General features: G+C 45.7%; 1 protein-coding gene across 1 annotated transcript; it reads right to left on the reverse strand.

Moving 5' to 3' along the window:
• Positions 1-1,296: 1,296 nt before the first annotated feature.
• LOC148506450 (uncharacterized) lies at positions 1,297-13,593 on the reverse strand. The gene is made up of 7 exons (XM_088446733.1): positions 13,421-13,593; positions 12,103-12,264; positions 11,055-11,246; positions 10,588-10,711; positions 10,401-10,471; positions 10,133-10,247; positions 1,297-3,732 (listed from the first exon to the last, which is right to left on the reverse strand). The coding sequence occupies exons 2-7, from the start codon at positions 12,193-12,195 to the stop codon at positions 1,652-1,654; spliced, it is 2,676 nt and encodes an 891-aa protein (XP_088302859.1). The 5' UTR covers positions 12,196-12,264; positions 13,421-13,593; the 3' UTR covers positions 1,297-1,651.
• Positions 13,594-14,543: the final 950 nt, after the last annotated feature.

Below are 14,543 nucleotides of genomic sequence, written 5' to 3' on the forward strand. Positions count from 1 at the left end.
ACAGCAGAGCCCCCCCATGTAATGGCCACCAGCACACTTCCAGAGAAGCGCTGGGGCCGCTGGGCGGAAGGAGCAGGACTCCGGAGTTAGGCACCGCCCCCCGCTATGGCACTTAATACTCACTAGTCGGGGAGCCCTGAAATACTCACGGAGCTGCCTGCTGCCAGTATTGACTAATGGGGGCCCTTAAGCGCTGCAAGCAGCGGCATGCGGGTCCCCCTAACTGGTGACAGAGGTCTCTGTAGTCAGGGACCCCAGGCGAAGTGCGTGCACTTGCGAGCGGGTCCCCACCGGCAACTCCATCGACGCAGACAGGCAGTGCAGCTGCTGCCTGTCTGTCCTCTTGAATCTCAGTTTATTTCAGCACAGCAGCGCTTCTAACTAATAAAACCCTGAGGAGTGTGAAACACATCCAGCTCCCCTCAGGCACGAACTAAGACTAGGCTTGTAGGGGGATATATATATGGAGCTAGTCACACTTCTTAACATTTAAAGTGCCAGCTCCCACTTAGCACAGTCTATATCCCCACTGTCTTTGGTCTCCAGTGTCCCCTAGTGGATGTAGGAGAAACATCATTAGATTGCATATTATAGTATAGAAAACACATTGGGCCTCAATTGCAAACTAGAAAAAATCTGCAATACTAGATCCGTTCTTAAATCAAGCAACAGAGAATCCAGAATCAGTCACAGATAGTAATTTATTACACGTAGGAAAGGAACGATATTCATATTGGCTGGTCACACCTTCTCTGGCAGACCACCATGTCCCTTCAATGCCATGATAGCAGCAAGTGGTCCTTTACCATTTTATTGCCCAGTGGGCCCTTCCTGTCCCAGTCCGATACTGCGCAAAGGATAATGGGTGTCCACAGGCATACAGATATAGCTAAGTGTCTGAGGACGTTAGAGGAGACACATCTGTGTGTTTTATGTGCTTGGGACGGACCATGTGTTACCTGGTGTTTTGTAGTGTTTTGTGTTTATAGAAGAGTTTGAGAATTGGATAGCCATGAATGTTGGTGGTTTTCCCCATCCCAATCCACAAGGAATTGTACTCCCCTGGACATGTTGGAAGGCAAAATTTGCTTACACTATATATTCCTCTTGGTGCCAAATCTTCATAGCGGGTGGAAGAGGAGGACTGGAAGATAAAACGATAAGGAGGTTTTAGAAAGGATACACGGAAAATGTAGGAAAGCGGTAAAGAAGCTGGTACCATGTATATACCATAAATGAATACCATGCTGGGAAGTTGAATGCGTAAGCTTCAAATAAAAAAATCACACTCCGGGCTTGGTGAAGAGTCTATTTATTAAGTTGTTATTATTGCGCAAACATATTCCACGGTGCGGAGAACATGCAAAACATTTCTTATACAGAGAATGAATATGGGTATATTTTCGTGAGACTTCTTTCGTCGGCAACAAGTTCTGGATTACTATAACACCCTCTCCTCTCATTCAGAGTAAGATCATGGGTACACTCCTGTGTGACTCGTCTGATGTCTAACAAGATGTGAATTACGTGTAAAGCTTTTGCTATATTCAGAGCAGGAATACGGTTTCTATCCCGTGTGACTCGTCTGATGTCTAACAAGATGTGAATTACGTGTAAAGCTTTCGCTATATTCAGAGCAGGAATACGGTCTCTATCCCGTGTGACTTCTCTGATGCCTAACAAGATGTGATTTACGTATAAAACATTTCCCACATTCAGAGCAGTAATACAGTCTCTCGCCTGTGTGACTTCTCTGGTGTCTAACAAGTTCGGAATTACTTGCACACCCTTTCCCACATTCAGAGCATGAATAAGGATTTTCACCTGTATGACTTCTCTGATGTCTAACAAGATGTGATTTACGTATAAAACATTTCCCACATTCAGAGCAGGGATATGGTCTCTCACCTGTGTGAGTTCTCTGATGTCTAACAAGTTCGGAATTACTTGCACACCTTTTCCCACATTCAGAGCATGAATACGGATTTTCACCTGTATGACTTCTCTGATGTCTGACAAGATCTGATTTCTTTCTAAACCCTTTGCCACATTCCAAACATGAATATGGTCTCTCACTTGTATGAGTTCTCTGATGTACAACAAGATATGATTTACTTTTATACTCTTTCCCACATTGCGAGCAGGAATATGGTTTCTCTGCCGTGTGACTCACCTGATGTTGATAAAGTTCTGATTTACATATAAAACGTTTCCCACATTCAGAGCAGGAATATTTGGATACGCCTGTGTGACTCATCTGATGCCTAACAAGTTGTGATTTATATTTAAAACATTTCCCACATTCCGAGCAAGAATATGGTCTCTCTCCTGTATGTATTCTCTGATGTACAACTAGTACCGAATTACTAGCAAACCCTTTCCCACATTCTGAACAAGAATACGGTCTCTCTCCTGTATGACATCTCTGATGTATAATAAGGTGGGAATTATTTTTACACACTTTCCCACAGTCTAAACAAGAATACGGCCTCTCACCTATATGTATTCTCTGATGTACAAGTTCTGAATTAAGAGTAAAAGATTTTCCACTTCCAGAGCAAGACATATTTTGAATGCAGTTGCTTTTCATATGACTAGATGTATACTGTGTATGATCTGTGGGTGTATACATGTCAGTGTGTGTGAGGTCTCCTCCATCACATGAGACTGATCTCTCCTTAGTATGAGTAGATGTATACGGTGTATGATATGTGGGTGTATACATGTCAGTGTGTGTGAGGTCTCCTCCATCACATGAGACTGATCTCTCCTTAGTATGAGTAGATGTATACGGTGTATGATATGTGGGTGTATACATGTCAGTGTGTGTGAGGTCTCCTCCATCACATGAGACTGATTCCTCCTTAGTATGAGTAGATGTATACTGTGTATGATCTGTGGGTGTATAATTGTCATTGTGTGTGAGGTCTCCTCCATCACATGAGACTGATTCCTCCTTAGTATGAGTAGATGTATACTGTGTATGATCTGTGGGTGTATAATTGTCATTGTGTGTGAGGTCTCCTCCATCACATGAGACTGATTCCTCCTTAGTATGAGTAGATGTATACTGTGTATGATATGTGGGTGTATACATGTCAGTGTGTGTGAGGTCTCCTCCATCACATGAGACTGATTCCTCCTTAGTATGAGTAGGTGTATACTGTGTATGATATGTGGGTGTATAATTGTCAGTGTGTGTGAGGTCTCCTCCATCACATGAGACTGATTCCTCCTTAGTATGAGTAGATGTATACTGTGTATGATCTGTGGGTGTATAAGTGTCATTGTGTGTGAGGTCTCCTCCATCACATGAGACTGATTCCTCCTTAGTATGAGTAGATGTATGCTGTGTATGATATGTGGGTGTATAATTGTCAGTGTGTGTGAGGTCTCCTCCATCACATGAAACTGATCCCTCCTTAGTATGAGTAGTTGTATACGGTGTATGATCTGTGGGTGTATACATGTCAGTGTGTGTGAGGTCTCCTCCATCACATGAGACTGATCCCTCCTTAGTATGAGTAGATGTATACTGTGTATGATATGTGGGTGTATACATGTCAGTGTGTGTGAGGTCTCCTCCATCACATGAGACTGATCCCTCCTTAGTATGAGTAGGTGTATACTGTGTATGATATGTGGGTGTATAATTGTCAGTGTGTGTGAGGTCTCCTCCATCACATGAAACTGATCCCTCCTTAGTATGAGTAGATGGATCTTTAGAACGTTCTGTGGGTAAAAACACAGAGGTTAGAGTCATAAAATGTAATTGTCCAATTCACTCCACTCCACATCATTAACCCCTCATTCAGTTGAGAAAGAACAGGAAAATATAACCCCCCTCCCCAGGGAAGATATATAGGACCTGATTCCGAGTCGAATGCAGCTGCGTAGGAAAACCAATATATATATTTATAGGGAGCAAATGAGGAAAACCAATATAATACATCAGGGGTAAAATATATCATTATCACGCAAATAATGAGAGTTATGGTAAGAACTTACCTTTGTTAACTCTCTTTCTTCGAAGTCCATAGGGTCCACAGTGAGACCTTGGGGTGTAGGAGGTGGATCAGGAATCCGGGCACCACGCAGTTAAAGCTTTACAGCTCCCAGGATACACTGGTTCACTCCCTCTATACCCCGCCCCCGAGCCAAAGGCACCTCAGTTTGTGACAAGCCAAAAGGTCGTCAGAGGATAAAAGAGAGAAGGAAGATTGGTACACAAAAGAATCGCACTCTCACAGAGAAGGAGACAGAGAAACAGTGACCGGAAACAAAAACTCATCTGAACCCAGGTGCGGGAGGGCGGGCGCCCTGTGGACCCTATGGACTTCGAAGAAAGAGTTAACAAAGGTAAGTTCTTACCAGAACTCTCATTTTCGTCTTCAGGGTCCATAGGCTCCACAGGGAGACCTTGGGGATGTTCCAAAGTAGTCCTTTTAAGAGTGGGGACGCTCCTGTGCTGAGTGAAGAATACAGCGCCCAAAGGAAGCTTCCTGAGAGGCGAAGGTATCAAAGGTATAGAACCTTAGAAATGTCTGGACAGAAGACCATGTGGCCGCCTTACAAAGCTGAACAGCCAAGGCGTCACGGCGAGCTGCCCATGGAGGACCCACAGGCCGAGTAGAATGAGCAGTAACAGAAGCCAGAACAGGAAGGCCTGCCTGGATGTAAACAAAAAGTATGGTGGTCGCTCACATCAGCTTAATGACATTGCACAGGTGCTTGTAAAGGGCGTGGTTTACACTGAACTACAGAAAAAAAAGGGATTTTCCCTCCAGCACACTGCAGCAGTATCAACAAAAATACTTGAATCCTACAGAATAATAGAAATTCAGAGGTATTGGTTACATACATTTGCAAATATATGAATAAGCACCGGGCCAACATCTAGGCTCATCTATACCGGCGTCCCTAACATTATGGGGTTCACGTCCATATTTTTTCATCACCTTTCTAATTGTTTGTCTATTATTTATGTAATTTTAACTCTATCACCTTTTTTTCCCTTATTCGTGTGATGCCCTGGGGATGGTCCTTGGCTGGATTCTTTTGGGGTTCCCTGCGCCTCGGACGTGAACCCCATAATGTTAGGGACGCCGGTATAGAGGAGCTTTGACGTTGGCCCGGCGCTTATTCATATATTTGCAAATGTATGTAACCAATACCTCTGAATTTCTATTATTCTGTAGGATTCAAGTATTTGTGTTGATATTGCTGCAGTGTGCTGGAGGGAAAATCCCTTTTTTCTGCCTGCATGTAAGCCTGTGATATAGTCATACGAAGCCATCTAGCCAATGTATGTTTATTGGCTGGCCATCCTTTCTTGTGAAATCCATAGAGCACAAACAAGAAGTCTTATTTCCGGAGGGAATTGGTACGGTCCACATAAATCTTGAGGGCGCGGACAACATCCAATGATGCCTCACCTACCGAGAGGTCTGGTGATTGAAAAGCCGGGACTATAATTTCCTCATTAATGTGGAAACTAGAAACAACCTTAGGAAGAAACCCAGGGCGAGTCCGAAGCACGACCCTGTCCTGGTGAAATATTAGAAAAGGGGAGCAACAGGAGAGTGCCCCTAAATCTGACACCCTTCTGGCGGACGCTATAGCCAGAAGCAAAAAGAGTCTTTGCTGTGAGCCACTTCAGATTCACAAAATCCAGGGGTTCAAATGGAGGACCCTGAAGGGCCCGAAGAACTACTGCCAAATCCCGTGGAGCAATTCTTCGTTGGAACCATACTGACAGAGCAGAGACATGCACTTTCAGTGAGGCAAGGCGGAGGCCAAGGTCTAATCCAGTTTGAAGGAAGGCCAGGACTCTGGAAATCCGAAAAACACCTGGGGGTCGTAATCTCTGGGACGACACCACTGGAAATATGTATGCCCCACTCTGTGGTAGATCCTAGCAGAAGCTAGCTTACGCGCTCTAAGCATCATGTGGATGACAGAGCTAGAGAATCCCTTGGACCTTAGTAGGGATGTCTCAAGAGCCACGCCGTGAAAGACAGACGATCCAGGTCCGGGTAAAGGAAAGGACCCTGAGACAACAGGTCCGAACATTTAGGCAACAGGAACTCAGTGTCGATGGAGAGAGACTCTAAAGATCTGAGTACCAATGACTTCTGGGCCAAGCTAGAGCCAACAGCAGGACAGTGCCTGCGTCTTGTTGAACTTCTGAAGAACTCGAGGAAGAAGGGAGACTGGAGGAAACAGATACGCAAACTGAGAGGCCCACTTTACTGACAAAGCGTCCACCAAGGTTGCCTCGGCATCTCCTGATCTGGACCCGTACACTGGTAATTTGTGATTGTGTCGGGAGGCCATGAGGTCCATCTCTGGGAGACCCGATTTGTCCACTAGGAGTTGAAACACCTGGAAATGAAGAGACCATTCCCCGGGATGCACGTCATGACGACTGAGGAAGTCTGCTTCCCAATTGAGAACTCATGGTATGAACACTGCAGAAATGGCCGGCAAGTGACCAGGGAGAGGTATGCGGCGCCGTATGGGTGACGGAGCGGCAGCACAGACAGCCTATGGACAATCTGCCGCTGCACGCTCCATATAAAAGAAAATCATAAAATAAAACTTTTAGGGCGTAATGGTGACCCGTCTCCGGCCGGGCACCAACGACAACTGAGGTGCCTTTGGCTCGGGGATGGGGTATAGGGAGAGTGAACCAGTGCATCCTGGGAGCTGTAAAGCTTTAACTGTGTGGTGCCCGGATTCCTGATCCACCACCTACACCCCAAGGTCTCCCTGTGGAGCCTATGGACCCTGAAGAAGAAAAAGGCAATTTAATCTGATAAGACTTCATTGTTAGCATCCCTTTCAAAGTGGGAAAACTTCTAAGTGTACTGTGCCTGCAAATTGATGCAGCCAGTCTGCTGAACTATGAGATGAAGGTCCACTAAAGGATCCTATGTACAGGAAGATGGACATGTGCTTTAAGAAATGCACTACTTCAGGTACAGTGCTTAAGTCTATGACAGATGTGGCCTAAGGGCTTGATTCAGACCCGCTCGCTAGATGCGTACGCTCGCTAGATGCATATGCAAATTTGACTAAGTGTCGGCATGGCAGGCGATTGCACAGCAAGGCATAAGCACGCCTACTATGTCTAGGCGTGCGATCGTTCTGTATATGCAGACGCACACAAGCCTGTTTTAAGACGCCCACTTGCGCACGTCATCTCCAGGATGTGTATGCAACCATCGGTACCATCAGAAGCGAATGCTGCACTTGTGGTTGACCATACCCTACCAAAAGCACATTGAGCACTTCAGTGTAAAATTCAGCCAGGTGTTGTGTACTATGACGCTGCGTCTTAATTATGCACGGCTCTGAAACGGCGTTGAGACGCTCAGGCACGCCTGCGTTCGCACCTCCACTCCCCCGTTTTCATTGACCAACCCGTCACCACCCACAAACGGCTTGTCCTACCACTCACTCAGCTGAACAGTCTATGCGCAGTGAGCGTACGCTTCCCGATCGCTCGGACTGGTTCGCGCACTGCGTAGGCATGCACACTGTATCTATACAGTGTTACCTGTGTACTGTGAGAGATTGTATATATACTATAAATGCATATTGTATGTACACAGAAGAGAGTGTCATATGATATGTTATTAGAAAACAGTACTTACATTTATAGTTGTGACAAAACTTCTATTACTATGTATTATCTGTTAAACATCTTTGTATGAAGAGGACATATTATTCCAAAGCAAAGAGGTGGCTTCTGTTCCACATGATCATTACATATATATATATATATATATATACCCAGCTCAAGAGGAGGCTCAATTTCATCAGAAGTTTTCCGTTGCAGATAAACCACCATATAGGCAACAAAAGACTCTCCACCACAGGAGATACAGAGGGAATACTGCCCAGGGCCACCCCAGCGGTGAAGAAATCCACAGTCTTTCTGGGATGGGTAGAGGTAATGATAAATTCAACAGAGATCAGGACGCTCACTCCCTGTTATAGCTTCTGCTGACCATCAGAAAAATACCTTGAACCAAATACATATAGGGATTGATCTAGCAAGCCAGCCAGCCAGCCAGCCCCTACACCATCACCTTAAACTGATCCGTTTACCAGGCTCCTACACCAGCACTTGGAACCAATTGCTTCTTGGTATGTGTGGTTACCCTGCTGCAACACCTCCTGGCTGACGCTCGAAAATCCTCCACTGGCCACTTACTACGGATCAGTGTTGTGCTTAATAGAGGGCAGAGAATTTGAGCTTGGAGACACTGGCTCAACCTCAAGACAGCCATAGTACAGAACAGTGTTTTGAGCTAATCTGGTAGGCACAGTATAAAAACATATACAGGCGTCTTTAGAAGCAGGAAAAACTATTTGCTCCAGTAAAAAAAAAATTCTAGTTGAGGTACAAGATATATTACATCATGCAGATGTTCTTGGAAGTTCAGATGATACGCTCCTCTAGATGTTCAAATGATCTAGACATTTGAGTTCTCAGAGGCCTTTTTGTACAGCTCTGACACAGGATACATTAAGGTTATCTAGCTCCAGTCCTTTTAACCAAGGGATGGTGATGCTTGCACTGTGCATGTGTATCCTTCTGCAGAGGTTCAACATGGTTACCAGTGGTCAGAGGGTAATGTTCCCCCCTCTGTGCATGAGGTTGCTGGTAAGAAAGCCCAGCCCTTAGCAATTAGCAGGAAGCTGGAAGTCTAGGAGTGGGGGATGTTATATCTGAATCTCCAACTAGAAAACGTCCAGGAGGTCTGCATCAGCCTGTTTCCCCTGGTCAAAAATGGTCTCCAGAGGGTAGACATCCAGACTCTGAGACAACAATCTCCCTGCCAAGCGGGACAGGTCACTGGGCACAGTAAGAAAGTATTACAAGCTAAGGAGCGTGTAGGCTCTAGATCTGAGGATGAGAAGCCTCCACTCTCCATGGTCTAATAAGTTACCATATATCTTCCCTTTTCTGGACAGTAAGATGTTGTTCCCAATTACTAGCATTACACATGGTCTAAGAAAACCATGCTCAATGCGCTATTGAGTCAGGATAGTTATATGACCTCATACAGCCTGACTCCATTCCTCACAGTTCCAAGCCACACGCCTGCAACTTTTACATGACATTACATATTTATACCAATACATAAGTACTAGTGTATAGCACAGCTCAGACCATATCAGGAAATTCCTTACTGAGTACTTCATTTACAGATATTACTACTAAGAGTGCACAGGGAGCACTACGGTTAATGTCACATGTGGTGATGTTAGGAAAATCTTGAGACAATGTCTCTTCCAATTGCTCAGAGGTCAGAATGATGTCTTTTATAGTAATGTATGACACACACCAGAGAGTGTGGGGAGGAGACTGGTCAGATGTCTGGACTGGAAACACACAGTGACATGATGTGAGGGGGAGAGCAGGAGTATAATAGGGGCTGATGCCTCCTGACTCCCCTACTAGGCAGATACTTTGCCATAGTATGTAGTGACAGAGGAGGGTGTAGGATAAGAGATGGCTGTAGTGACAGAGGAGGGTGTAGGATAAGAGAGTGCTGTAGTGACAGAGGAGGGTGTAGGATAAGAGATGGCTGTAGTGACAGAGGAGGGTGTAGGATAAGAGATTGCTGTAGTGACAGAGGAGGGTGTAGGATAAGAGAGTGCTGTAGTGACAGAGGAGGGTGTAGGATAAGAGATGGCTGTAGTGACAGAGGAGGGTGTAGGATAAGAGAGTGCTGTAGTGACAGAGGAGGGTGTAGGATAAGAGAGTGCTGTAGTGACAGAGGAGGGTGTAGGATAAGAGATTACTGTAGTGACAGAGGAGGGTGTAGGATAAGAGATTGCTGTAGTGACAGAGGAGGGTGTAGGATAAGAGATTGCTGTAGTAGTGACAGAGGAGGGTGTAGGATAAGAGATGGCTGTAGTGACAGAGGAAGGTGTAGGATAAGAGATGGCTGTAGTGACAGAGGAAGGTGTAGGATAAGAGATGGCTGTAGTGACAGAGGAGGGTGTAGGATAAGAGATGGCTGTAGTGACAGAGGAGGGTGTAGGATAAGAGATTGCTGTAGTGACAGAACAAGGAGAATATGTGACTGTTCTGTACTTAGTGATTATTACTCACCTGTGCTGATAGCTGTAGGGATTTCCTCCTCCTTACACTGCTGATCACCCATCACATACGTCTCCTCTTCTACCATTATAAATTCTACTTTAAAAAGTTCTTCAACCTGAATATCCTACAAGACAATACAAATAAAACACATATAATAATGATTGATTTAATTCTGAGTAAACAGAAGACATCAGTATATGAGACCCGCATAGCTGTCCTACACATCATATACTGTAGCGTCACTTTGGTATTGGGCAACTCTCCGAATTCCACCTACCTCATAGTCCTGTGGGTTATTGTCCTGAGGATGGGGACTTCTCTCTGGGGTATTTCTGTTACTGGCTCCATCTGTAGGAGACACACAGTGACTGATTACACTGTATATATGTGATTATCAGATGATGTGTATATAGGCGGCCCCATAGTTGCTCTCCCCATTACAATAAGTGACAGTCTCCTCTTACCCAGTGATGTGAGGGGCCGGTGATTCTCCATCATCACCTCCTTGTACAGATCCTTGTGTCCTTCTATATACTCCCACTCCTCCATGGAGAAATAGACAGTGACATCCTCACACCTTATAGGAACCTGACACACACAATGATACAGTCATCACCCAGACACGTCCCCTGGTGTTACTGTATAATGTCCCATTCCCAGCAGTCACCTCTCCAGTCATCACCCAAACACATCCCCTGGTGTTACTGTATAATGTCCCATTCCCAGCAGTCACCTCTCCAGTCATCACCCAGACACATCCCCTGGTGTTACTGTATAATGTCCCATTCCCAGCAGTCACCTCTCCAGTCATCACCCAGACACATCCCCTGGTGTTACTGTATAATGTCCCATTCCCAGCAGTCACCTCTCCAGTCATCACCCAGACACATCCCCTGGTGTTACTGTATAATGTCCCATTCCCAGCAGTCACCTCTCCAGTCAGCAGCTGAATGATCTTGTTGGTGAGTTCCAGGATCTTCTGGTCATTGTGTCTCTCATGTTTCAATGAGTGAGGTGGAGGCACCGTGATGGGGCTCTGGGTCCCGATTAGTTCTCCTGACACACGGGGGCGGCTGCTGGGTATCACACACTCACCTAATGTCTTCTTCACTACTGTGTAATCCTGTATATTGAGAGACATTAATGTATAGACTGTGACTTTGCAGAATTACCCATCTCCCCAGTCAGGTCCCTGTGTTAGTAATAGAGATTATAGTGATGTCACTGTGACACTCCCATACTCCCTCACCTCCCCAGTCAGGTCCCTGTGTTAGTAATAGAGATAATAGTGATGTCACTGTGACACTCCCATACTCCCTCACCTCCCCAATCAGGTCCCTGTGTTAGTAATAGAGAGAATAGTGATGTCACTGTGACACTCCCAAACTCCCTCACCTCCCCAGTCAGGTCCCTGTGTTAGTAATAGAGAGAATAGTGATGTCACTGTGACACTCCCAGACTCCCTCACCTCCCCAGTCAGGTCCCTGTGTTAGTAATAGAGATAATAGTGATGTCACTGTGACACTCCCAAACTCCCTCACCTCCCCAGTCAGGTCCCTGTGTTAGTAATAGAGATAATAGTGATGTCACTGTGACACTCCCAGACTCCCTCACCTCCCCAGTCAGGTCCGTGTGTTAGTAATAGAGATAAGGGTGATGTCACTGTGACACTCCCAGACCCCCTCACTTCCCCAGTCAGGTCCCTGTGTTAGTAATAGAGAGAATAGAGATGTCACTGTGACACTCCCAGACTCCCTCACCTCCCCAGTCAGGTCCCTGTGTTAGTAATAGAGATAAGAATGATGTCACTGTGACACTCCCAGACTCCCTCACCTCCCCAGTCAGGTCCCTGTGTTAGTAATAGAGATAAGAATGATGTCACTGTGACACTCCCAGACTCCCTCACCTCCCCAGTCAGGTCCCTGTGTTAGTAATAGAGATAATAGTGATGTCACTGTGACACTCCCAGACTCCCTCACCTCCCCAGTCAGCAGGTAGATGATCTCAAGGGTGATATGTAATATCCTCTCAGTCATGTGACTCCTGTCTTTGTCCATCGTCGGTGAATCCATGACTTATACAGGACGGGTGTCACTGTTACGCGATTGTTAGTAAAGACTCTCGGTTTCCTCACAGCCCAGCTACCCAGGAATAAATATAAGAATTATTATAAACACCACAGAGTAGACATGTAACAGACAATATTGTATGTAAGACAGTTTTGTGGACGGATCTTTTGATTTTTCGCAGTGTTGACACTTCAGCGCGGAGCTTTTATTCGGTTGAAGTATCTGTCATTTGTAATGTGATAATAAGATAATGGAATGTGATAATTAGGGCTCTCAGTCTCACATGGTGACAATTGCAGACTCACATTTAGGGGTATATTTACTAAAGGTTGATTTTGGTGTATTTGTAGTTGATTTTCATTCAAATTGTGCAACTTAAGAGATTTCCTTTAGCCAAAATAGATTATAAAAAGGAATATAAAACCAAATCCAACCAAAATCGAACACTACAGGATCCCCTCATTTACTAACAGTCAGATAGAAAATCAAATGAAAATCGACTACAAAAAAATAAACTGACATTCAAATCCCAAAATAAATAGAGCTGCCTGTGGGAGGTGATATTGGGAGAAGCAGCACATGGCAACTGTTCATTCATCTGTGCATTGTTTCACCTGTACTCTCCCCCCTGCAGGAGACCGCGGCCCGAGGGTGGGCACGGATGGTTCAGCGGGGAGCCACCATAAGGCAGGGCACAATGTAGCATTGTGAAATCAGGCAGGGTGGGGCACCCCTCTAATACAGCCTAGCAGGAACACTAATCACTATACACAGGTGACAGGTACCACCCGCTGATCACTCTACACAGGTCACACGTACCACACGCTGATCACTGTACACAGGTCACACGTACCACACGCTGATCACTGTACACAGGTCACACGTACCACACGCTGATCACTGTACACAGGTCACACGTACCACACGCTGATCACTGTACACAGGTCACACGTACCACACGCTGATCACTGTACACAGGTCACATGTACCACACAGTGATCACTATACACAGGTCACACGTACCACACGCTGATCACTATACACAGGTCACACGTAACACACAGTGATCACTATACACAGGTCACACGTACCACACACTGATCACTATACACAGGTCACACATAACACAGTGATCACTATACACAGGTCACACGTACCACACACTGATCACTATACACAGGTCACACATAACACACGCTGATCATTATACATACACAGGTTACTACACCTGATGAAACTGAGCCCTTAAATGCAGGTACTGGTGGTCTCTGGGTGATGGGGTCTCCCTCAGGGTAATAGACTCGTAGGTAATGTTGTTTCATGTGAACATTTGCTCTCAGACATGGAGGACGAGGGCTTACTTTTGACCACTAGAGGTAGTATATATCCCTGTTTACACTCGGTCTTCTTACGGACATTTACCTGGAGACCATTATTCACTGTGAAACATGAGCGGTCTTACACAAAATGGCGCCTGAACAGGATACATCACGTGACCAGATGTAACTCTCCTGTTTTAGTTATTGTATAATACGTCTGTGTGGCTGCTGATTGGCTGTTATGATACAACAATATTACCCATGATCCTCTCCTGCTGGTGATGTGTGTAATAATGTATCTGTTGTGGTCAGTGTCTGTCTGATCTTTACATTAAGGGCAGATAACCTATAGCACGCCAGCTGCTGAGGAACTACACATCCCAGCATGCCTATAACAGCAGCACTGTGGCAGGGCATGCTGGGATGTGTAGTTCCCCAGCAGCTGGGGTGGCTGCCCCTGGTGTAATAACAGGAGCTATGTGACAGAGATAGGATGTGATAAGAGGTCTCTGTGTTATACACAGCTGTCACCTAAGCTGCCATCATATATGTTATCATTGGGAATGTTCCTGTTAGTGAGTACAGAGCAGCCCCACAGTACAGCACATCTCATGCATGTATGTATGTGTTATGTGCTGCAGCTCTCGCTGTCTCTCTCTTATTATAGGTTATTATGTAGTAACGCAGAGACACAAACTTTCCTGTTGGCCAAGTGGTAAAACAAACCAGCGTCACTGCGGCACATACAGGAGGAGAAGGGGCACAGTTATGTGTAAGGGAGGGAGCTGTGTCATACATGCCGACATCTGTAATAGCCCCTCTGGGGGAGTCCTGTGGGGCGGGGGAACCTCTCCGATGGGGACGTGGGTTCATGTCAACATGGCTTACGGCATTTTACAGCAGAGAGCCGGGGCTAGGGTCACCACCTGTCCAGGATTTCTCTAGACAGTCCAGAAACGTCTCCATCATGCATGCACAGTAGGAGCCGGGGCTTATGTCCCAACATCTTTCTCTGCTAGGGAGACGGGACAG

Source organism: Taudactylus pleione, unplaced genomic scaffold, assembly GCF_031769625.1.
Source record: "Taudactylus pleione unplaced genomic scaffold, aTauple2 ptg000403l, whole genome shotgun sequence".
NCBI lineage: Eukaryota > Metazoa > Chordata > Amphibia > Anura > Myobatrachidae > Taudactylus > Taudactylus pleione.

What these genes read in the sequence shown, in the direction of transcription:
- LOC148506450 (XM_088446733.1), bottom strand. Translation starts at nt 12,195, where the DNA reads ATGGATTCACCGACGATGGACAAAGACAGGAGTCACATGACTGAGAGG. An exon ending in TTCAGCTGCTGACTGGAGAG is followed by an intron (nt 10,712 to 11,054) that starts GTGACTGCTGGG and finishes TGTGTGTGTCAG; the next exon opens with GTTCCTATAAGGTGTGAGGA. An exon ending in CCCTACAGCTATCAGCACAG is followed by an intron (nt 3,733 to 10,132) that starts GTGAGTAATAAT and finishes TTTTACCCACAG; the next exon opens with AACGTTCTAAAGATCCATCT.